At 37.2% G+C, this 25486-nt stretch overlaps 1 protein-coding gene across 3 annotated transcripts in view; it reads right to left on the bottom strand.

Moving 5' to 3' along the window:
- The window catches only part of KCNH1 (potassium voltage-gated channel subfamily H member 1), a 185385-nt gene that overhangs the window by 143613 nt on the left and 16286 nt on the right, over positions 1-25486 (bottom strand). For all 3 annotated transcript variants that reach the window (XM_026844475.1, XM_026844474.1, XM_026844476.1), the window contains exons 4-6: positions 22820-22938; positions 15166-15558; positions 2180-2609 (exon numbers count right to left, since the gene is read on the bottom strand). In XM_026844475.1, coding sequence (XP_026700276.1) covers positions 2180-2609; positions 15166-15558; positions 22820-22938 — 942 coding nt within the window. The remainder of the gene's footprint in view (positions 1-2179; positions 2610-15165; positions 15559-22819; positions 22939-25486) is intronic.

Raw genomic sequence — 25486 nt, forward strand, 5'->3', positions numbered from 1 at the left:
AACAGGAACGTGTAGCCAGCAACTGTGTTACAAGTTTGCAGCTCAGCTCATAACAAACCTGTTACTTGGTCAGGGACAAATACGAATTATTCCACCTGATACACAAAAGCTTTAGCCAGAAAATTTCTTTTCCATCCCCCACATTTATCCCTGATACCTTTGCTATGTATCTTTCCGGTTCCCAACAGATCAGAACAACCTCTTATAAAATAGCCCTAGTTCAAGCTCAGATCAATGGTTGAGAGCTTAATTCTATAGGCCAAATAGTGTTATTTTAACATAAAATTTTATGGTGGAAGAATGTCAATCAACAATTAAGCTCTAAATACCTGCAAAAAAGCCAAATTAGTTTTGTTCCTCCCATCCTGAGGAATGAATGACCACAGATCAAAATTTCAAGCATGTTAAAAGCAATCAAGACCCTGCAATATCCAGACTGGTAAAATCAAAGATGGGATTACTTAGTTGCCATACCCACAAGCACATGTTGTGAACAAGTCCTAATGGCTTCCAAGTAGTTGTTCACATGATAAAGGTGCTCAGATACAGAGACAATTATAGGATTAGACATGTAAAGTTCCAGAAGTCCAAATACAAACAGAATTGTTTCCCTCAAATATGATTGCATTCATGACATTTAAAATCATCAGAACACCATTTTTTACAACCTGCTGAAATTAAAGTTCATTTTAGAATTCAGAGCAGATATATATGAAAATTAATCTTACATAAATTCAGTTTCTTTCCACCAGATTTTTATATTAAGAGTTTGGAACAGGTACAACTCCCAAATATCCCCATATACATTCTTGATTTTATGAAGGTTATGGTCATTCAGTATTCATATTACTAAATACTAATACTGAATAATACTAGCTGTTCTTGTCTAGCTAGTATCATGAGCATAACCCAGTGAACAATAAGCTAAAGGTCAGGATATTTCCTATTGAACAGGTACTCTCATTAGGAAATATGTTTTGTACTACACTGCTACATTGTCTAATGCACCTTCTCATGAGGAAACCGCATCATTTTCTCCAAGTTTTATATAAATTTCTCTTCTGCTACGTGGGTGTTTTATTAGGATGATGGGACTCTTAACAGTGGAAAAAGCTAGAAGAACAAAATTAACAATTTTTATAGCTAAAATATCCCAATCCCTACATGATCAAGAATGCTTGTCTTTATACTTCTCACTAACCTTCAACCTGCTTAACACTGCACACGTAATTTCAGTATGTGATTTCAGTGTTGCTGTAAAATGACACTTCAGAATCAAAGCTTCACGTTTTTATCATAACAGGCACTGTGCTCCTAATTGAGTTTCATTATATATTTGGTTTTAATTTTCTGTTTAGCAAGGATTTACTTTTTTCTCCTCTAGATGTAATATTAATATATATAAGCATCTCTCTTTCTCCATATAATATGCTCTTCCACGTACAAAGTACAATTATGTTTTTTCCTTATTTTGGTTCAGATTCCACCCTTACCAAAAAAACAGGACCTAGTTTAATGGTGGCCACCATATGGTTCTCAACTCCAAGTAGCTCTCAAGGCACTTTGAGTACAGATCCTGCACTGAAGTCACAACATGGCCAGAAGATGGACAGCTTGGCAATATGAATATTTTGTGACAAGGAAACGTGAGCCAGAGGTGCCCACGTCTGGTATCATCCTGGTTGCTTTAGGATCTGACTGTATGCTCAGCCCACAGCTGAGTTTGTGGCCTCTAGAGTGCCACTATTCTCTCTCCCTTGTGAGATGCTCCTGACCTCCTCCTACTCACCAACCCACTTGTCCAATATATACAGCTCTCAGACATACAAAGACTTTGTTACATACCAAATGGAGGCACAAAGGTTGTCTGTACCCACTGTGGTGCATTAATTTTTAATACTTCAGGCTTTACACATTTTATGGTTTACTTATAAGAGAATACTGAAAGCATATTGACAGAATATTGCTTCCAAAATGACAATTTTTTGCTAGTCAGTAATACTCCCACTTGTGATTTTAAAACTAACCAGTAAGAAAGTGTGCAATATCTATTGCCACCAAAAATATTTTTAACTGCATAATAATATTTGACACGATTCCAGATGTTCTTATGATATCAGTATTCATGACACACAGCTATTTGGCATTGTGTGTGAGAGACAGAATGTCTAATACTTACAGCCAATCATCATCATAGCAACAGCAAAGATCTTCTCCCCATCTGTAGTTGGAGCGATGTTCCCAAAACCAACACTGGTGAGGCTGGTCATCGTAAAATACAATGAGGAGATGTAGACTGAATCTTTGCTTGGTCCACCTTCCCATTTTCCAAAGCCTGAGGCGTTAAAGCGGTAAGGTGTTCCTATTGACATCCCCAGCTGATAGAGCCAGCTCTCAGTTCGGATTGTGTTTGTATCCTCATCGATAACTTCATAGTCTCCTATGCTGAACCAAATGCAGGCCAACCAGTGTGCTGCAAGACCAAACACACAAACCAGCAGAACCAAGACTGCTGCTCCGTACTCAATGTAGTGGTCCAACTTCCGAGCTACGCGACCCAGCCGAAGTAGCCTGACCACTTTAAGTGAACTGAAGAGGCTGCTGATGCCCTAGAAGGATAAAGCACAATGACCATTAGAATTTAGTATTAAAACAACAATATTCATAACTGCTGTTTCCAAAAGACACAAAGTGATCCATAACAAATAGATGGTCATCAGATAACACCTGAAAAGAGAGACTGTGAAACATGAAAAAGTTAGTGAACCTTTTCAGGGATAGAAGAATGTACTCTTATGTTCAACCAGTAACATTCTGTGGGTTGCTCTCTGAACAACCCTTTCAGATTATTTGAACAGGTTTACATTTGTAAAGACTTCAGATGACAGGCTATTTATTGCACATCCATTTGTGCAGGTAGATTGTCCCTGAGAATCCTGATGCTACATTAGTCTTATTGAAAATAAATGTGGAAGTCACTGACCATTAAATTATACAAATCTAATGTTGAGAGGAACATAACCAGACACCTATTGAATTCACTCCAGCATCTAGAGTCATGAATCTTTTACAGCTATTCCTGACTTCCTTCTGATCCTGGGCAACACACATCCTCTCATGTCTCAGATATAACACCATTTGCAGTATTTAGCTCAGATGTAGCAGGAAGATAAATAAGGAAGGCCAAAACATAATGCAAGTACCTGGTGATTTTTAGTTTTTCTGTGTAGTAGCACATTTCCTATGACTTAACTTTCATATAAGAATTCACACACGGGTAAACAGTCCTCTGACATTTCTTACACAGACTACACAAAGATTAACTATTTCAAATATCTCACTGTCTAGTCCCCACATCATATATTCTTTTTATGACAGCTTTGTTATCAGTGCAGTATTTCTGTGCTGATACTAACATGGCTCCCATAAAACAGAATTAAGCCAACATGCAGAACTTTGTGTTGTTAACTTCTAGACAGATTTGCAATTCCATGCACAAGAAGTTAAATAAAAAAATTCAAAGCCATTTGGGGCACAAGAAGATCTGAATAGCCTTTCACAAAAATCCTTTTTTTTTTTTTTTCCTACTCCCTTTTATCAAGACTGTTTCATACATAGAAGTCTGATTAAAATTTAAGCAGACTGGTTTAATGAGTATTTCTGGAAATGCGTAATTGCATACTTCTGGTCACCAGCTTTTACTGGAAGTTTGTTTATTCCTGCATAAATACAACTGCTTCAGTGTCTTAGGCTGGTTCAATACACTAAAAGAGATGTTATATTAAATAATTACATAAAGCGTATTGACTCATGCTCCCCCGGACTGCAGCAATGTATTTTCCCTTTATTTCATGAATTTGTCATGATTACGTTGACTCATTTTCAGAGACAGATGTAATTTGTTACCTGGGAACACACTATCAATTTCTATTAAGTATTTGGACAGGATCTAGCATGACCAGGGGGAGGGGAGCAAACAGGAAGAACAAAACCAGAGAAAAGCAGCCTTCCTTTAAATCAGAGATACTTGCAGAGATCTAGAAGAGACTAAGTGATCTATTCTTCCAATGATTATCTATGCCAAACTTTTCAAGTCACCAATGCAAAAATTCCTTCACAAAGTTAATTTCCAATTCCCACTCATTCCTTAACTGACTTTATTTCATAAACAATGGAGCAAAGTCTTGATGCCAATTCAGAGTATATGACACAGAAGGCATAAGGCCTTCATTTACAGGGGAGGGAAAGCAGGTACTTCTGAACACTCAGCATGGAGAGGAAAAGCAAAGGGAAAACCAGTGAAAATTATAACATGATAACCATATTTTGAAACTGGATAGGCAAGTCCCTGAGTGACAAGAACATATAGTCTCTCTAAATATTTGCATTCTGACATTACAGCACAGTCTTCTGGCCTTTTTCCTAACAACCAGTGCCCATTTCTCCCTTTCCTCTTTACAAACTTTAACAGCAAAAAATAGCGTTTTACATTTGGAGAGGTCCCCAGTAATGGCCTGCTCTTAGCTTCAGTCTCAAAGTCAAGCTTTTTAATCATGCAGTGCTTACAAGTCTCAAGCAAGGGCAGGAAACTTTTTCATCCCAACATTCTAAACCCCATTTTTATTCTTGCTCAAAAGTAGTGGTACAAAACTTGTTCTTAAAATTAAAACTCATCACTGGGATTTTTTTTTAAAAAATGCTGTTTGTCAGTAAGTGTCCTACCAAAGACAAAAATAATCATGATTCAAGAAGGACTTAAAAGTTTGAAATTTGGTTAAGTCTTATTTGAAAAAGTAGTCAAGGATTAGAATAACTTGGGGGGTGGGAAGAATCATGGAAAGGGAGCTTAAGAAATTGGATATGAAAATAGGAATACAAAATAAAATACTTGAAATTAGATTTAAAACATTCAGGGCAACTACTTTGCTTTCAGAGTACTCTTATCCTAATTTTCCTTGTGAAATTCACAAAAAGAAATTTTGTAAAAACTTTTAAAATGTGATAGAACTGCATCATTTGTGAGGAAGTGATTCTACTACATTCTGACCAGAGGTATACAGAATTAGGGGTTTTGTACAAAAATAAATTGCTTATTTACAGAAAAAAAATACTTGATTTGTTTGCATTGAAAGGATGCATTTAATATTCAAATCATTCACAATATTTCACTTGACTGCATTGCCAATAAGATTCTAAAAGTTCAGAAAAAGCTAAAAAAATTTTATTTTTATTTCAGCATTAAGTATTTTCTATTTGATTTCCTCAAAGGAAATGATTTTTCTATTCTAAATGGATCAATAGCAAGAGAAAGAAATGCCCAGGGAAATAATTATCCATATAACTCTCAAAAATTTCAAGTGACAGAATTTTAAATGGATATAAACAATGGAAACTTAATAGACTGTTTCACAGATGATACATTTGAAAGAAATCAGATCATTGTCCAATACTTTAAAACAGTATTTTTTGTCACCAATTTCAGCAAGTAATATTTTAATATTCACAGGAATAGATCTGATGGATTCAAAATTGACATTTTTAGATTACCACTTACCAAAATAGAACTGTGCTTTTGGATTACTGTTCATTTTAATGCTCTTATCAGTGAAGATTTTTTTTACATTTTTATCATACAGATGGCTTCACGATGTCACGCAAAAGAGCCTGAACTCAATTTCCTTCTCTTGATGCATGTCCCACCTTCCTAGCTCTGCTACTCCTATAATCTTTGAAAGGCAGATTAAGACACACCAGAGCTCCTTCTGCCCAAAGGAAATAGATGAACTTCAGTTCATAAAGAGCTACAGATCGCACTATGGGTCCCAAACAGGCACCCCCAGATGCCCTGCTCTAAAGGATCACCTTAAGGAACATCTGTGTGTCAGCCAGGGAAAGGACAAGACTAAGTAATATCCCACAAAGTTTTACCTGCACCTGATTTACTCAGACACAGTTCCAACTATTAGTACTCTATCCAACAGAAACCCTTCTCTGAGGGTATGCAGAAGCTAAGAAATCTGTTATATGGCCAGGGTAGACAAACAATACATTTTTACTATGTTTTGTTACAGAGAATTTGTGTGCAGCACTTAAATATGCAGCACTTAGTCAAATATGGCAGAAAATGCTGAATTTCACACAAACTTGTATTTCAAATTGTTTGAAATAACTGAATGACATTAAACAAAGATTGTATTGCTGATATCTGCACATAGCAGTTGACAAATATTTAACAGATTGGCAGGTTTAGTTTCATTGCCAGAGATGGCTGATGCATAAAAGTGAAAGAATCTGTAGCAAGTCCCCTCTAAACCAAAAGGCAAGCTCAAAGCACTGAGAGCCAGAAGAAATAACTCTGTATTCAATTCACTGACTGAGCAAACCTGCATGTCAAAAGCCCTTAAAATAATAAATACAACCAATCCCCTTTCCTCTCCTCCTACACAATCTTTGCAGAGCAGAACTGCATCTCAAATACAGCAGAAAAACAGACCAGCCTCAGTCCTAGAGGAAAGCAGGACCCATGCAAAGAGAATGCTTCATAAGTTTGTCCATTAAATACTGCCAAAAGTAAACTTCCATATATAATTTGTCATTAATTATCCCTACTCTTTAGATACTGTGCACATTCACACAGATTTGCTTTTGTATCTCCTTGTTTTATGCAAGTCATGATCTGCTTACTGTCAGTGCACTCTCTCACACTGGTATCTCGGTGATGTAAGTAATCTTTCCAAACACAGGATCCAGGATACCCATGTTTTGCCTCTAGCTTTGCAACAGACAACATAAGATTTGTGTCATTACTTCCATGTCCATAAAAAGAGATAGAGGAGAGACATTGTGATAAAGTAGTTTGTGAAGTGTTTTGAAAACGTAAGAGCTGTAAGCAGAGTATTTATTAGTTACTTGTGTCATTATAGTCCCCAAGAACAGTAACAGTAGACACTATGGTGCTAAATGCTGTACAAATACAAAACAGTTGATGCTGTTCATTTGCCATGCAAAAATAAATTTAACTCGATTCATCAAATAATAAAATTCCACCTAGAAAAAACAAATTGATTAAAGAACAGCAATAAAATTAGCTACAGTCAAAAAAACAGTACGAAATAATTCATTTTCCCTTCCAAACAAGATGTAGGATGAACAACTTCAGAAAAGAAGGAAAATGCAACTTTTATCCCAGCTCCTATAGCTGTTGTAGCACTAGCACTTTAGTAATAGATTCAATCTGTATTCACTTCTTAGGCCATTATTTACTTTCCATGTGTACAGAAAGAAAATGCACTTAACCCAAGCATTAATACTTTTTTCTAGGCTCAAAGGAAGTATGATTTACTTCTTCCTTAGTATTTTACAGAAGAGAAACATCAGTATTGGCACAAATCTATTCTAAGTTTTCCAGCACTTTTCTCTCATATGAAACTGCTAAAGCTCAGGCTTCATCTCAATTAAAGGGAGATGCAGGAGACTGAAAGCTAACCATTAAAAGAATGAGAATGAAACAGAACAAAAATATAAATTAATTATTTATCCAAAAAAAAGGAGGCAATGAATCAAATTTATCACTACCATAAGTGAGGCAAGAGCTATGGAAAGCACTGTCTTCTTTCTTGACATTTGATTCTGAAGTCAGCTGTGCTGCAGCCTATCTGCAATAACACAGCAGCCCTATCAGGTCATTATTAGGACTTCTCATTTCTGTTATTTGCCTCTTCTGATTTTCTTAATTAGGTCTGAGAATATGACCTTTCCTACAGATTGCCATATTTAGCAACCAACAGATGAGATAACGTTATGCGCACAGGTCAAAATCAATATCTAAACCCTCTAGTTACTGCTGTGGTTTTCAGCACTAAAGAAATCAGATCTCTACACTCACAAAGCTTATTTTAGTCAGACATCTGCGAGTTTGGTTAGAATCAAGGGAGAAACAGCAATAATTCATGTATAAGAGCACATGGTGTGAGAAAACACAGAAAGGCTGATTTTTCATTTATAAAACTATGTCTGTGCTTGCCTTACACACATATTTGCACACTCAGAAGACCAACAAATCCAGGAAAAAAACGTCTTTTTTGCTTTGAAAGGAAGAACAAGGATAAAGATAACACATAAGTAGTTTAAAGAAATTCCACTTTCCACAGTATAAAATGAAAATTTACCCCTGACAGCAATCTGCTTCACAATGCTACTGATCCAAAGAAGACATCCGTTCCAGAAGCTTTTACTTACCTTGAAGAGGCAAAACACCCAAATAAGATTTAGTGTTACTACTACCTAATACCACTCCATCTTTTCAATTCTAAGCCAGTCCCTAATATGAAATAGACTATAAAGTAACCATTTAGCTACTCAAATAAATACCCTTTGCCATTTCATCTGACTCTCTGCTTCAGATCAATACAAGTATGCTGAATGGGGGAAAAATAACAGAGTAACTGATACCCATCTCTGAAACATGCTTCCCTTTATATGCAGCATAAGTATCACTAACAGCAGCTTTTTGAAATAATTCTAAATCTAATATATTCAATTAGCTCTCCTTCTTGGTCAAAGGTTCTCACCATACATTATCACTGAAATGTAATTCAGCGTTTTAATTCTTTTAGCCTTATACAGATTTGAACAGTTTATGTAGACTACTGTTCTCTCCTTAACAGTATGATAAATCATGTCACTCTTTTCAAAACTATGAAGTGGGCCTGAAACCCAGTAACACCCTTACTTATCTGTGACCTAGCAAAAAGATTAATTTGAACATTAGTAGTGCAGAAGAGGAGTTAATTGGCATCTTAACAGCCACAGCAGAACCTACAGAGTAGGTGCTGGGCAAGAACACAGCAAGGCATCCTCCTCTGGTACTCTCTTTTAGGAGGGATTATCCATCAGCAGACAGCATAGATGTCCCTGAGCCACCAAGGTGTATGAACCTGGGGAAGACCAGGGAAGCAAGTAGAATTCAAATTAACTAAACATCTTAAGAAGGCTTACAGAAGAGGAGAGAATTTAAACCTAAATGGGTTAAATGGCGTAAAAGCTCTGCAGCGCCTATATAAAACACCAACACAAATAGGAAAACGGGATTTAGGGGCAAAAGACGGCCTACTCCTTCAGAGCGTAACGTAAAAGCAGTACTTCATTGGTAGGGAAGTTAGAGAAACTCATATTTGATTTAAAAAAAATAGGAAGGGGAAAAAAGTAGACAAAGAAAAAAAAGATACCCTGAATCAAACCCTCAAGAGATTGTGAACAGTAAGTGCTTCTTTGCCTACCTGGTTTATATCCTGGGGCAGTCTGCTTTACTACCCCTGGAATCTGCTTTACCCCATTTGCATTTCCCCAAATAGTCCTTCCACCTACCTGCCTGTCAAGGAGTAATTCCTGCCTGGCACAGCCACTTGCGGCGATGCTGCAGTACAGAGGCACCTACAGAAGTCAGACAAGCAGCCCTCCTCCTCCATGACCACATTTCCTTTCTTCTGCACTCCCCTTCTTCCTCAGGTCAAGGACCCCAAGCTCCTTATGAAGCTCCCAACACCAGCTAGGAGCACACCAACAACCTCCTAGCCTTACTGGAGGGCCCAGAGCACACACCTCTCTTGGCCTTTGCCCTGTTTCTCAGCAGTCTCAAGGGGACACAAAACCAAGTAAACCTCCACCACCATCACCACTCCCCCACCAACTCAAGACCCATGCTCCAGCCTGCCCACTGTGCCACCTGGGCACAGTAACCCACTTGCTTGATTCTTTCCCAGGAGCACCTATAAGGAGTCACACAGTCCAGGGAGGCTCACTAATCCCTTCTCATAGACCTTTTTTTTTCATTTACATCCAAGAACCACAATTTGCCAACATTTCCTCTATGCCTGGCTCATATTCTGTGATACTTAGTTGCTTTGTTATAGGCATTACACAGAAAGTAGGTTATAACTAATTTTAATTAGCCACAGAAAAATATTCATTCATTACCAGATTTATCAATAGATTCACACTGAAAACACAGTATCGCCTAATTGGATAGAACCAAACAGAAGTGGTGAACTACACATTGTTTCAAACAGATATCATATTATACAGCTGTTTACAGTGTAAAATACTTTAAAAATTATATTTTCCAGTTTGCAAAGTTCCTCAAACCCAAAATCTCTTTATAGGCTTCTGTTTATTCCATAAAACTATAAATATGACCATTTATTCCCTTGTCCCTTATTGCAAGTAAATAGTAAAACAAGTCAAGGGAAGTTGCATGCTTTTCAGTGTAGCTACTTCAGTAATTCCTAGATAGCTAATTTGTATTAGTATGAGAGATTACTCCACTAATAAGGTTTAAATTAATCTATTGCAAAAGTACTGCCTCAGAGAGTTGCCAACAATCTGACCAGCAACACATTCATTTTTTTCCTCTCTCAACTCACTGTTTACTTTGCAGCTACTCCATGCTCACTTAGCACTAAATAGCTTAATTTACTTCTATTACTTCTGTATTGTGTTTTTTCTGGAACTTTTGTTATAATAATAAATTTTGTTCTTTCAAAGCTGTATATCTTCTTTGCTACATGCTATCTTCTCTCATATTCATCCACTTAAGTGAACACTAGATTATTTATACTGAATACATCTTTCCTGGTGATCTTTTACTATGTATTTATTTCTCTTCTACCTCAACTAATAAGAACGATATATGGTTCTCAAGTTGGCATCAGCCAACAACTGATCATAGTGTTCCATTCAAATACAGATAGTAATTACTACTACAAACTCCCTATTTCAGAGATTTATATGGTGGTGACATGACTGGATTCCACTCCTACCATGAGATTTCACAACAACAGTGTCACATGTAACAAGTCAAATTTTTTCCAATATAAATTATATCTTATGGTATTATGGCTGAAAACCACAGTATAAAATTGCTCAAGCTGACACTGCAAAAATATGCTTCAACTTGCCTTTGGAATCTTAAATTACACTGTTGTTGGCAAAAATTGTGGAATTTTCTCTAAGCCTGTTTTATATTAAATCTACTGATTGATGTCTGAACACAAAAAGATAACATTATCCTCCAAAGTAGGTGGTATTTCCTTAAGTGAGGAATAACATTAATTACTGTAAAGGCTTACTGACAAATGTTATTGTGATCACTCAAATTCAAAAGACATTAATACCACATGTTTTAAGGGCTATGTAAATTTTAGACCAGTATTTTCTATTCTTACTTAAAGTATACCACAGCATGATGTATTGTCTTAACAGCAGAAAGTTTAAGCCTAGCATTAACTTGATTCATCAATCAATGGAATATTTTCTTTTCTTGACGTTTTATGGCAGGTCAAAAAAGTAATTCGTATTTAACTGTATAATTAGCTTCCCATATAGAAAAGCCAGGAGAAACATTTATAACTTCTTTCATTTGGGTAACAATGGAAATTTTTCTACAGCTATTCATTTCTTCATTTGCTGAATTCCGTTCATGGCTGAATATGAGAAACTGTACTGTCTCTTTGAGCACAACACTTGAGATCAGAAGCCTCACACATTCTCGTATTTAATTCTATGGCCTTGAACAAAGACATTAATGTTTTTTCTTTCCTCTTCCATCTGTAGAATGTGGCTATTCATATGTAAGTGCCTCTTGAATTAATTGTAGTTATTAATAGTTGTATTGATTAATAGTTAATGAATGCAAATTATTTTGTGGACAAAAATATTCTCAACTATGCAGAGAGGAAACTGGAACTTCAATTATATTAAAAAATGTGAATTGAAAATATACTAATGTTCCAAACTGCAACAAACCCAAAGAATTTTGAAATTGCCTGAAAAACACAGAAGTCACACTCAATTTTGTTTCAAGAAAATATTTTCCATTATATCTTATAATGGAATAATGAAGTAAATTGCAAAACAAAAAGTTACTTCAAAATAGAAAAAATGCAATATCATAATCTTTTAAAATAAATATCTGCTTGTCAAAAATACTGATCAACCCTAGTTTCATATATTATAATTAATCTTATATTGGTGAATCATTTAAGATGACAAAAATAGTTTCACTATTAATCTATCAAGGGTTAAGTGGTCAGGCAGCCCCAAAATTACCCAGAGTCAAAAGAGCCTCAACACACTATATACACAGCTTTTTACTTCTTCAGCTCCAGGTCTTGTGTCCCTTGAAAATCAATTTGCCTCCGTCACAGTAATTACAGTATTCTTGAAAACAAATTGACTTGTCAAGTTAGTTCCTCCATGACATCCTCAGTGTCTTCAGTGACGTTTCTTTTAACAGAAAATGACATCAGGCAGAAAAAACAGTGAGTATCCACCTGCCACAGTCCCCCTTCACTGTAGGGACTGCAACAAAGACAGGATTCTATTTCCTCCTGTTTAAAATCATATATGGAAAACATCAAAACAGGAAAGTAGCAATTCATATTCCTCATTTTATCACCACTGTTGACACTGGGTATCATTTAATTTCTGGCAATTTTTTAAAGAGTATTCACATTAGGACTGAAAAAAAAAAAAAAAAAAAAAAAAGATCCCTGAAGCAGCCATGGCCACCTACTAACTCCAGACTCACGGGCTCAGAAGGAATTTCCTTTAGCAAAATCCAAGTGACACAGATAACAATCCAGTTTGGCTACTTTAACTTGAGCAGCACAGCTTCACATCTGACTTAATCCAACTGTTAAGTAATACCGTGTGTAATCCAGGGTGCGCGACAGGTAAAATTTAAACCAGCAAGTTTGAAAGAAAGGGAATTGAGCCACAAGGGAATGTTCTACACAACAGAGAAGATAAGGCAAAGCTTTTCTACTTTCAAGACTCCTTGAATGTGGCGCTTTTTTTTTTTTTTTTTTCTCTTCTTTAATAAAAGATCTTTCTCTACAGGCAGTTCATGAAACAGTGATCAGCAGACACTGTCCTAAATCCCCACCTGATGTGCACTACGTTATTCTGCTGGCATTGCTGGCAAAGCCCCTCAGGTCCTGTAAACCACTCTATAAACCCTTAATAGAAGTACAGCAATTTACACCAGTGGAAATGCTGCTCTAATGACTCTACAATGATTTATACTAGCTAAATGTCAGAACCCACTAGGGGAAAGAGAGACAAACAGTCTTAAAAGGATAGCATCAAGAAAAATGTTTTTTTCCTTGGGCATGATATCTAGAATAACTAACACTGTTATACTGATTAAGGAGACTGTTGAAGAGCCATAGGAAAACTGAAGTACCAATCAGCATCTCATTGTTACAAGGCAACACTGAGACAGAGAACTGAGAGAAATTCAAACTCACATAATAAGAATTTCTCTGCAGAATTTCTACTGTAAATCTGAGAGCTCCTGTTCTCAGCTCAAGGGCTGTCACAGCCACTGGTACAGACATTTTCCTCAGGGATGTTTCTGTAGCTCACACCACCAGCCTACAGTTACAGAATGCTCCTCCAGCAAAATCATCAGCAGGAGGTTGCTACTATCTGCAATGGGTGAGAAAAGCTTCCTTCCTTTTTTTTTGTTTCGATTTTTTTTTTTCCTCAATTTTTTTTTTACTCTTTCAGTCTAAATGTCAGAAACACATATGGCCTCTCATTCTATTGCTTTATCAGTCCACAGCAAAGTAATATGTGAAAGCTCTGCAAAGTAATCTGCAACCTGGGTCCTTTCCATGACAAACAAATATTTAAGGACAGGTCTCACAAGGCCTTCTTGTTTGATCTCATACGTGTTACTTCAGGCTGTAGCTTTACATAAAATGAAAACCTCTCTAGGGAATATCAGATAACATCATGTTTTTTCCACTACATTCAATAGTTTGCCTACTTGTCTTCAAGTCATTTACAATACTTTAATAAAATACTTCATAATATGTCTTAATAATTATAATAAATAAATATTAAATAATATAATAAATACTTTTTAGTAAAAATACTTTAATCAAAAAATACTTTAAATACTTAAATTTTATAAAATCCTGTGCAGTGTATTTTTAGGAAAGTAATGTGATTTTATGTTTTGACCCAGATATTTCAGCTGGTGTAATTTTCTTTCAATAGCTAGGTTGTCCTTTATAACATGGGTATATTTTAAAGAAACTCATAAAAATTAAGGTTTACAGGCTAAAAATTAAATACTAAGCACTGATGAAGTGTGTATGTATGTTACTAGTTTAGTATGTCACAGATAAATACAGACACATAATTAGTTTATGGTAAAAATTTTATAACATTTAATTAGAAAGTAGACTACTGAAATCCTTTTTAAGATTTTGTTAACAGTTCAACAACTCTGAACTATTTAGGCATGGAACCTTAATATATTTAGTTTAGGAATATTTTCTTGGCAGCCTGATCCAGTAGAAGAAAAAGCAATTAAAAGAGGGGTTAAGTATTATGGTTTTAAGTGCCTGAACATTAGTTCTTTTGCTGGCCTGTGACCTGTTCCCAAAGAAATGAACAAAAACTAAGGAGGAGTCTAGAGTTCCAGATTTCTCCCTATCACTTCATCTAATTATGCAATTACCAAACAAGCATCAAAACAGCATCTTCAATTGCTTTACTTTCCTCTAAAACAACTGTTGCCAAACAATGCTCCATGGATCACCAGATACCCACACAGTACTTCCTGGTGGTCTAAGATTTAATCAGTCACTGCCTGCTTCTTTGCCACCCTTTATAGTGTATTCAAAACAGCTGAAAAAAGCAATTATATTCCCAACTGTTCATGTGAAGGATTTCCATTAGTGGATATACCCTGTTCAGATAACAGTGAAAGCAAGAGAATTCTGACCCAAGAAACAATCCTGACACACACCTGCTCAAGCTATTCATGGTAAGCCTGATGAAGCATTTTTCCTCAGTGCACAGAGGTTCTGCTGTCTGCTTCTGTTATTCCTCCCAAACTGTGAGGATGCAGAATGAAGGAAAACAAACACAGATTTCTGACAGCAAAAACCTCAGCCTCTCCCAGTGCAGTTAAAGACAGACCCTCTGGCTAGGACTCATAAGCAAACTTCTATGTGCACTGAGGGCAGCTACTAGACACATGTACACTAATTCAATATATTTAAAAGCATACATTTCTTTCTTCTCTCCCACTTCTCCCCCCCCAACCATTAAGTAATTATTAATGGGTGAAAGTGGAACTAGTATACTGACCTCATCGACGTTCTCAAATGCATTGATGACATCATATGGCAAGCATGAGAGCAGATCGATCACAAACCAGGTCTTCAAGTAATTCATGCGAATCAGCTTTGGGTCAGAGATCACCTCTCCTGCTGGCCCCACAAAGGTGGTATGGAAATTAAGCACAATGTCTACCAAAAAAATGACATCTACAATGCTGTCAACTACTAACCATGCCACATTGTTCTGTTTGGTTTTAAAGGAGACATTGTAAGGGACCAAAATAGCAGTGTAGAAGGTTAAAATCAAGATGATCCAGTCCCAGGTAGTCTTGAAAACACAATAATGCAAAATTATATGTGGCGGAGTCTTTGGTGCCTCTTGTTTGTACTGCGGGAGGATTTCAGAGCCCAGCTGTAATACCTGCAGTCACAAAGATTTCAGGAGAAAAAGAAAACATGCTTAATTTTTAAACATTTTTCATATTGTAGATTCTCAAGCTCAGTATAACAGTTGATAAAATACATTTTTATCACCACCAAATGGTAAGGAAGTCAGGATAAGTACTCTGTTAAACAAATTAGCATCAACCGAAGAACAATTGTTATTTCTTTTAATGCCATTAATTATTTTTGACACCAAGCCTAATGTGCTATCTCTCCAAAACATATAGAGAAGAGACAGCTCCTTCAGCAGTCTGAATAGACAACACAGATAAACGATGGGCAGGAAGGCAGGTGCAAATATATATCAATTAATGGCAAAATCAGGAACAATACCACAATTTGAGTTTCAGTTCAGCACTGAGACCACTAGACTACATTGTTTTCCAACATTGTCTATTTAACACTTCACTACACTGTATCTGAAATAGTCTTATGCTACAATCTATCATGAATGCACAGACCTTTGTTCCTCTTCTATGGGCTGTGCAGGACCAAAGCACATGGATAACTATCATTAGCATCAATAAACTCATTTTGAACTTTTAACTTTTCACTGAGAAAAGATCAGTGTCTTCAGAGCTAACTGCATTGTAACTCGACTGTACACCATCAGTACAGTCAAGTTACAATGCAGTTAGCTCTGAATTCAAAAAAGCACTACAGCAGAAGATGATCTGTTAGCATCTGTTTTAAACCCTGGACCTCAAGCTGAGCTCCAAGTGTTCTGCATAACTGCAATCTTGATCAGTGCAGCCCGTTTTAGGTCTATCTCTCCAGTTCTGCACACTAGTGCAAAAAGAGTATGATCATGTATTTCATTCTTGGGAACTAAAGTTTATCTTACGTACCTATGAACAAGAATACGTTTGTTTATATCTATGGATATACATGAAGTTGAAACTAACATGAAGGACCTGTCTCCAAATAAAGATAAATTAAATTTTAAAATTAAATTTATCCTGGATGAGTTATGGATTAAAACGGAAAGGAAGACAGAGGTTTGCTTGAATGAGATGTGTTCGGTAATGCCAAACTCATAGAACCTGTGAGAACTATTTAGGAGCATGGTTCTTTTTCCACAATTATTTACACATAGTTCAGAGCAATAGGAAGCAGAGAAGGAAATTAAATGGCCACCTCTCAGAAAAGATCAGACAACATAGCTATAATAGGAGGATGCCTACCTTTCATGTTCCTTATCTCAGCTTTTTTATCAATTATTTAGACACAGATTTTTATCTGCAGGCTTTTCTGAGTGTCTTTTTTTTGTGTATGTGTGAACTGGTGGGCTTTTTTCCAACAGATTAAGCCAAAGGGCACAAAAGAAAACAAGCACCTACAAGAGCCCTACTTGGACAAAACAACCTCAGATTAAGTTCCCTGCTGCTTTAAACCTCACATAATCACTTCCTCTTGTGCACTGTCAGATCACAGTCCCTTGCACAGGAGTAAATGACAATGGGAGTTGCAAGCCTCCTAACTTTGAGCCCAGTATGTTCTCCAGCAGAAAAGTAGCACGACCTGCTCAAAAAAAAAAAAAAAAAAAAAAAAGACTTAGTATTTTTGTTTCACCAAGTTTCTAGAATGACAGCAAAGAGGGAAAAGGCACATTTTTCCCCATGTAGAACTCCTGCAGACCAAACTAAGACTCAGACACATCCACTGCAGTATTACTCTGCCACTTCTGATCCTGAGTCACGCACAGTTCTCCATACTAAAACAAAAGTAAAAATTCTTTTTAAAAAATGCCTTGTGGTGAGACAGGCTGGAAGCAGCACAAGACAGAAGCAGTCTCTTCTCTGCAGGAGGCACTGGTCACCCAAAGCAGTGCCCAGAAGTCACTGGTAGTGGCTGGAAGAGGCGTAGGTTGTGCACTGAGTTAGTATGTGTACTCAGACCATCGTTCCCTTAAGGGCTTGTTTGCAGGCCCAGCAAGAAATGGTAGAATGTCTTTTCTCAACAAAAGCTCTAACCAAAGATCAATATTGAAAATATCTTCTGCCCTCCCTTCTGAACATCGCAGCTGTACCTGAATCAGTCGGAAAGCACTGAGCTACTACTGGCTTTTATGAGGATCTGCATGAGTAGCAGCTCTAACATAAGATCCCAAGCCTGAAATATGCTTCAGTGAGCAAGGAAAGTCCTCTGCAGTATTCACCCACTGGAATAACTGATCAGCAAAGCCAAGTACTTTCTATCACATAGTAACATTTTTCAGTCAGTTAACTGGATTTCAGTTCTAATGCTGAGATCTTACTAGCATGGGGAGATTACCCTCAAACACTAGGTAAAAACATAATTGCTTCTTTTGTAATCACAACTCCTAAAGCTTATTTTTTTAGCCCTTGATATTATATAAAGAAGTCAGACATTTTGGTAACCATTCTAATCAGCACAGGAACTTCAATCATGAAACACTAAAAAATAAAAATTGTTAGTTTTTGCCAGATTGATTCTTATATAAACATACATAAGTTCTAGACTGAAAAATCATCTAATGCACTCCATTTTGGCCACTGCTGGTGGCCAAAGAACTTGTGGAAAGTTTGCATCATCCAAACTTAAGTTACTGGAAAAGGTACTAATGTATTCCCATATACGTGAATAATAGGAACAAAGGCAAGAGCAATTTGTTTGGTAATAAAACCAGATTAAATTATGGTGTCCGTTATTTTGCTGTAAGTGAAAAAAAAATACAGTAAAGCCAGTGGAACTACAGGGATATAAAACTGAACTGAATGCAGAGAAAAAACAGACTTCCAGGTTCAGCTCGTTGAGAAAATAAACAACTTTGCTGTTTTGGTGCTTTAAAATGTCATTACCAAGTGCAAAGCACTCTCTCCTAACTTGTTTGAGGTTCAAGAGCTACAGCTCATGAAAATAAAAGGATTGATGTCTCCTTCCCTTTTTACTTAGAAAGTAAGTGTAAACCATTGGAATGGCTAGGGGCCTTATTAATAAGAGTCTTTTGAACTTTCATTACCACCTTGGAGTCTCTGGTTAAGCTGTACCAATGGCTATTTAAAGGGACCAGTGGCCATGGCTTAGCTGTTCTCCTGTGGAAGGATGTACACCATCAGAGTGGGTGTGAATCTCAAAAGGAAGGGCAGGGACAGTGCAGGGACAGGGCAGGACATGGGCATCAAGGAATGATGTAGGGATATTGCAAGGAGGAAAAACTGCTTGCAGCAAGCCTGAGATGTCTCCACTCTTTCGTTTCAGTGGGGTGGGGGTGACAAGATCTAGCCCTGCCTCCTTCACTACATCACTAACGCACACCTTGTAAAACCACTCCATCTTGCTGGCATTGCTAGAGACATGAAGCGTCATTTCACAGCTTGAGATGGAGGAAGAGCACTGTCCCAGCTTTATGCTACCTCTCCCAGGAAAAGCAACTTGCTTTACAGACTGGCAAATGTCTTGTAACCTCTGTGAAAGCACTTGGCTGGCAGTCCAAAGCAACAAATTCTTCTTTTCATTGAAGGAAGAGAAAAACACCTATAAGGAAGCTTAATTATCTCAGAGAACAAGCATGTGCTTTTAGCATTAAGTTTAAGAAGAGAGCTCAGTGCTGTACAGAAATAATAGAAGGAAGTCCACAGAGCACTAAAGATCCAGGTTTTGTCAGGTTATTGTGCTGGAAGTTAGGAGAGCTCTCTCCTCCACTTTTCACACCAAAGGCCACACACAGTCTGTTTCTTCACCATCCTTCCCCACATGCACGCACCTCCTCAGCATTATCTGGAGATTAAGAGCTATAAACCCCACTCTTTGTGCACCATATAGCAAAGCATGGTAGAGGCAAAGAGAAGTACCTTCTGCCCTATTCCAAGGTCCTCTTGCTGCACTCCAGCCTCTAGGGTGACTAGTGCCAACCTGAGACACAATATTTGCTGAAGCAGCCAGGTGTGATTACCCACCCACATAAAGTAACTAGATACAAACTATTTGTAAAGGTACTTCTCCTGGAGAAGGAAAAAAAAAAACCCAAGTGATGAATGTAGAAGTAATAATGAAGAAAATGTGCACAACTATATAAACTGATATGCTGAGCTTCCGCCCATGTGTACTGAACAAATATTTCATTACTATTATTTTCTAAATAACTGAAACAGCCCTGGTTTTGGAACATTTTTCCCTATTATGCAGTTATACCATAGTAGAAGAAATGTTTGTTTCAGAAAGTTATTAATGAAAGTATTATTCCAATTACTTATGATTCATCAGCTATTACAGTTGTATTATCTGTGTTTATTATTTGTGGTAATGATGCATGATGTTTTAATAGCTCTCTAAAGCCAGAGAATATTATTTCAATAGTAGAAATGACAAATTTCATCATGGGTTTCACAAGGCTGTGTTTGGTTGGGTTTTTTTTAATATAACTAAATAAAAAGAATTTATCCTAGATTTGTTAAAAAATGGTGAATATATCACCAGTCAGGACTCATAAAAGTGCATCAACAAGTGGTTACCATGATTTATTTAAGACTGCATGACTGGGGAAAAAAACCCCACACAAACAATCGTTCATTTTCAACTTAATCTCTCCCTTTTGTGGTTTCAACTGCACATATTTGCTTTCTCTTACTCTCCCTTGCTTTTGTTTTCACAGTCACCCACACAAATTGCTCCTAAGCCAAGGGCTAGGTGGTAAGCCTCAACTTGAAGTAGATTTTAATGGCAGTTAAAAGTCCCTGGTAAACAAGGTTTCTAAAAAAAGTGGCAGAAGTTCCATTACTAAGTAGTGCTGCTAAGCACCATTGTAATTTTTCTGCTTTTATTTCTCATAACTATCGCATTTTTTAAATTATGACATCATCTTATTTACCCAGAACAGCCTGGTAAATATACAGAATATATCAGCTAACACCGTAGGTGCAGAGGACACATGTACTATGCAGTGACCAAGAAGAATGGTTCCCACAATCAGCTCCTTGGTGACAAAGCCACAGAAATGCATCAATTACTTTACATTCTTATTGCAAAATGTACTCTTGGAGTTACCTAATGCCTTTGCATTAACTGCATAATTAATTTAAGCAATTTTCATATGACCACTATTAGAGAAGTCAGGCTAAAAAACCTACACATATTGAAAAAAGTCAGAGACTGAGGCTTAATAGACACCGCTTGTATTATCCATGACCTGTGGATAAAACAAAGTAGTTTGTCATTAACACCTTTCTTAAACTAGTATTTCATAAACAATAAAAGAAATGGTAAGCATTTGTGGCAGGCTCCTGTTCTGTATTTGTACACCTTGCCCCACTCAGCTTCTAAGACACAACTGGCCCCTCAGGTATCAAAAATACAAGTGATAAAGAACTAAGAGCAACTTAAATAATATTCCAATAAATGAAGAGCCTTCTTAAGCAAACAAGACTAACATGAAATGCCATAGCGAGTAGGAATAAAAGATGAATTTTAATTTGAACTTACTATTTCAAATAGGCTACTTAGAGATGAAGAAGAGAAAAAAAAATTTTGAAAATACAACAGGGAACAGATAGAGATCCCATGTTCAACATTACTGAGAGATCTTTCCAGAATAAGAAGCCTGGCACACCATGTGTCTTCAAAAGAAGAAAAGTGGGCTTGTCTCTATGATTATGTGCACTCTGCTTTTCTCTAGTGTAGTTCTATTGACTTAAGTGAAATTACGGCAGATATAAAACAAGGTACCCAACATCACAGTTGGGGCTAATGTTCTTTTTAAAATAATTACTGCAATATTCAGTCGGCAATTAAAGAAACTCATTTCAGACGTGTAAACTATACACTTGACCTTTATTATTTGTAATGAATCAACTGGCTGTGCCAGTTAGAATACTTGCAAAGACTTGTTGAACACATTGGCTTGCAAGAAGTTTCAGTAATATGTAGTCACTTAGGTCCAGACTGAGGTTTACTGAGCCAGAATAACCTCAGACCCTTTGCCTTACGTTCTACTGTGTACATTTAGCATGAATTAAAATTCAATGGGTAGACATCTAAAGAGAAGGAAGGATTATTTGATGCTAAGCCTTGAGCAAAATTAGGAGGGAGACTATTCCAAATTCCAGGACATCAAAGCAACCTCAGGGTGGGCATCTGATAATCACACAGTATTCCTACAGTATAGTGTCCGTGTGAATGTCGGCCCTCCCCTGTGCTAGTATGATCTATGTTATTTCTATACTTCCAATAGAAATCAGTTTTCCATTACTGAGTGCATCTCTATTAAATACTGAACAGGTAAGCTCCTGTCTGTGGGAATGTCATCATCTCATGTGATAACAGTGCAGGAGGCCCCGGCAAGAGTTGTGTATTTTGCAGAGAAACTAAGATTATACAGCACAAAATTAACAGAGTACTGACTATATGGAGACCTCACAGAACCAATCAGTGGCTTACACCTCCAGCTATAGAGGAAGATTAAGAATTATTCACAAGAGTCACAGCTGTTGCCATGGCATTCACAGAAACAGGAAAAACAGAAGTGCCATGTTATATTGGCCATGTTGTCATTAACACCGTATCAAGACTTGCCCTAAATTGTTGTTACACCAGGAAGACCCTGCTACTGGCCCAGTAGAAAGCTACAGGAAACTTGGGACAGTCTCTCCCCCTCGTGGTGAAAGCCCTAAAACCCTAAGCACTTTAAGGAACCTTCTCTGCCCAGAGCTTTTCTCAAGACTTTGACAGTTTACTTAAATCACAAGGTCTCATTTTCCTAATCTGTCTGCAGTGTTGCTTGTGGCATCTTGCAGCTGTTCTGTCCATAAAACCAGTAACTCAAACATATATTTTAAACAGTTTGTAAAGGAAGATTGGGATCCCACTTAAAAAGAACTAGGCATAAATAAATGCAGAGAACAACTGTGACAAGGATTCTCCAGAATTTCCTTCTGTACTGGCCTGAGTTTTGCTCACCTCAGTTTTACACAAGCAAACAGTCCAAGATCCTACTAACATTGAGATCCTCAGAAGAACAGAAACTAAGCAAGAAAGTATTACTTTAATAATGTCATTATAAGACTTGGCTGAGATACGGAACACAACAGTGAAACTAGGTTACATGAAGTCTTTTGGACACTTGTTTGATTCCACTGTCGCAGGACACATTTCTCAGCACACGTGCAGGCTTCAGATTCCCAGGGCAAGGGGGACAGACAGTGTTTAGTTCACACAGAGGCAACATACCCACAAAGGCTAAAAGCATTTCTTTACAGTCTCTCAGGGAAAGAAAACATTACCTCAGCAAGTCGTGAATGCTTGTGGACGTTCTCTCCTTTCTGCACACTTGGAGCAAGCTGTTGAAGTACACCTCGGCTGCTTGTGAGGGCACGGGTCAAGCGAGCAAACTTTCCCCAACCTTAAGAAAACATGCAAGATTATACACATTACCAAAAAAAAGCTGCAAATGTACCACATAAAGCCTCTCATAACTAAAATTTAAAAATAAATAAACCAGAGCAATCTGCTTTAATACTGACCACAAGGGAGTACAATTTAACCAAGTACCATATAAAAGCAAGTCACAAAATAGGCGTCAGGGTAGTAAAGTAATAAAACCCATGACTGCAGTGACTTTGTATTCAGTGGCTCTACAAGACTGCTGTTACATGAACTGTATCTTTTGTATGGATAAATGTCCACTTCACAATAATCTTCTATTAAATCCAACGGCCAGATCTGGATGTCACAGCACTGCAGAAGACACTCCAGACTAATCAAGATGTAAGACTAGAATAACGCACAACAAAAAATTACAGTTGCCTGTAACAGAAGTGAATCTGGCCTCAGATATATCAAGCACAGATCTGGCATAAGCAGAGAAATATGCGTAGTATAATAAAAAGCAGATCAGACAAAGCAAAAACAAAATCATTAATTTTATCCTCTCTAAACAAAATGAAGAAATATACAAATAGATTTTCTCAAACTAATAAAACATTTAGCAGCTTCTGGTAGAGAAGTCATATGCTGAATTTTAATTCAGAATATTTTTTGCAGTCATTTCAAATACCCCTCAAAATAGAAGACCTTGAATGACAGTCACAAGAGCTAGTTACAACTATAACCTTTATGAGCAGTACTTTGTCATAACTTAAAAGTCAGACAGATTATATACATCTGGATATTTCTGGTACTCTGAAAGGAAAGTATCAGTGCTTTTAGTCCCAGTCTTGAAAAATGCTAGCACCACCTGGGAACTGTTGAGTAGTCTCACCTCCTACTCCAGCTGAAGATGCTCAGCACTTTGCAGATTCAGTTCTTAATGAGAACCTGGTTCTGGAAAAAAATTCCCTCCACATTATGGTTTCATCACAAAAAGGAATTATACTACTAGCAGTGACTGTTTTTAAAGACCAGTCTGAAGATTAGTCTTCAAGTGATCTGTGACAAGTACAGGAATATGTGTGGTGAAAAAACTGCCCAGTACTTTGAACATATCCTTGCTTGATATCTCACTTCGACAGAGTTCAGAGAAACATATTTGGTAATTTGAGAAGTAAGCACAAAAAATAAATTAATTACATGGATCTGGTATTGAACAAGATCTTCCAGGGCAGACCTGAAGAGAATTTAGCATTTTCTCCTTTACAAATATGCAAAATTGTGCATTTATTAAAGAGAAGGACCAAATTCATCAGACCTCTCCAAAATCAAGAATAAAATTGACTAATTTCTTATGCTTTAAAAGATGTTTTAAAGCAAGTCTGTCATTGGTAATTTAACAGTCAAACTGAGTAGAATAAGCAACACTTTCAGGCAGTATTCAGCAACAAGTAGACTGAATTATTTTCATGCAGGAAGGCTGATCTTTCCTGATAAACTCATATAAGATTAACTACTGTGCTAAGGGACTATTTTTCAGATAAATAAATCAACATGACAGAACCTCAAATGAGGTCAGATTGTATCAGTTATAAGCCTTTCCCAAAGCACTTGATTTCTCATAATACATTTCCATGGGAGGTGGTGGGTTTTGGTGGTTTGGGGTTTAGGTTTTTTTTAAGATACATTTATGAAGAGTATACTTTCTCTACTGTACATGCAGAAATCCAACTACAACAGATAAGCTAAGGCTTGGAAGGCCTTACTACCTTCTGAGTAAAGCCAGTAGAGATTAAGAGAATGGATCAGGTGGGAGAAACCATTCATAATGACTAATTTTCAGCTCTTATAAATCAGACTAGCCTTTGTAAAGCCAACAAAGCTACAGCAATTTACAGCAACCTAAAACTTTGCTTTTGCGGAACTTACATGCCAGCACTACTACTTTTGCTTCCTACTTTACAGGACCATGGGATAAGGCTATCAGGACGGGTATATATTCAGTGATACAAACGCAGGCTGCCGAGGCCCCGGGAGGACATGAGCCATAGCTCCGTTTTCCAGCGGCGGGAGCAGGCGGTGCCCCGGTGCTGGCCATGGTGCTGAAGCGGAGGCCGCGGGGGCTGCAGCTCGCCAACCAGGGCTGGAAAAAAAAAAAAAAAAAAAAAAAAAAAAAAAAAAAGACGACAGAGTTCTAGCTTCACATTGGAACTCGAAATCTGCCTCCCTTACCAGACACATGATGTTTTTAACTCCAGCTAACAGACAGCCCGTTTTACTAACTCAAAACAGACTGATGGATAGGGCATTTTCCTGGAAGATTCAAAAATTGGTTCAAACCCTGAGGACAAACTTTCAGTGTGTCTTTTCTTCCTGCCATACAGCCTTCTAAGAACTGGGCTATCCAGACATAAACAGAGGAGGAAAAGGAAGAACCTCACCTGAGCTTTCTTCCACAAAAGCACTGCCAGACATCTCTGTGCCATGATTTGCAGCTATGAATGCTGAGCACCTCTGGGCACCTCCCTCTCTTCCCAAGAGTCATCTCCTTTTGAAAGGTACAGCTTAACCCATTCCTCTGT

The sequence above is a fragment of the Athene cunicularia genome (genome assembly GCF_003259725.1).
Source record: "Athene cunicularia isolate RWA chromosome 3 unlocalized genomic scaffold, athCun1 chr3_part1, whole genome shotgun sequence".
NCBI classification, from domain to species: Eukaryota; Metazoa; Chordata; class Aves; order Strigiformes; family Strigidae; genus Athene; species Athene cunicularia.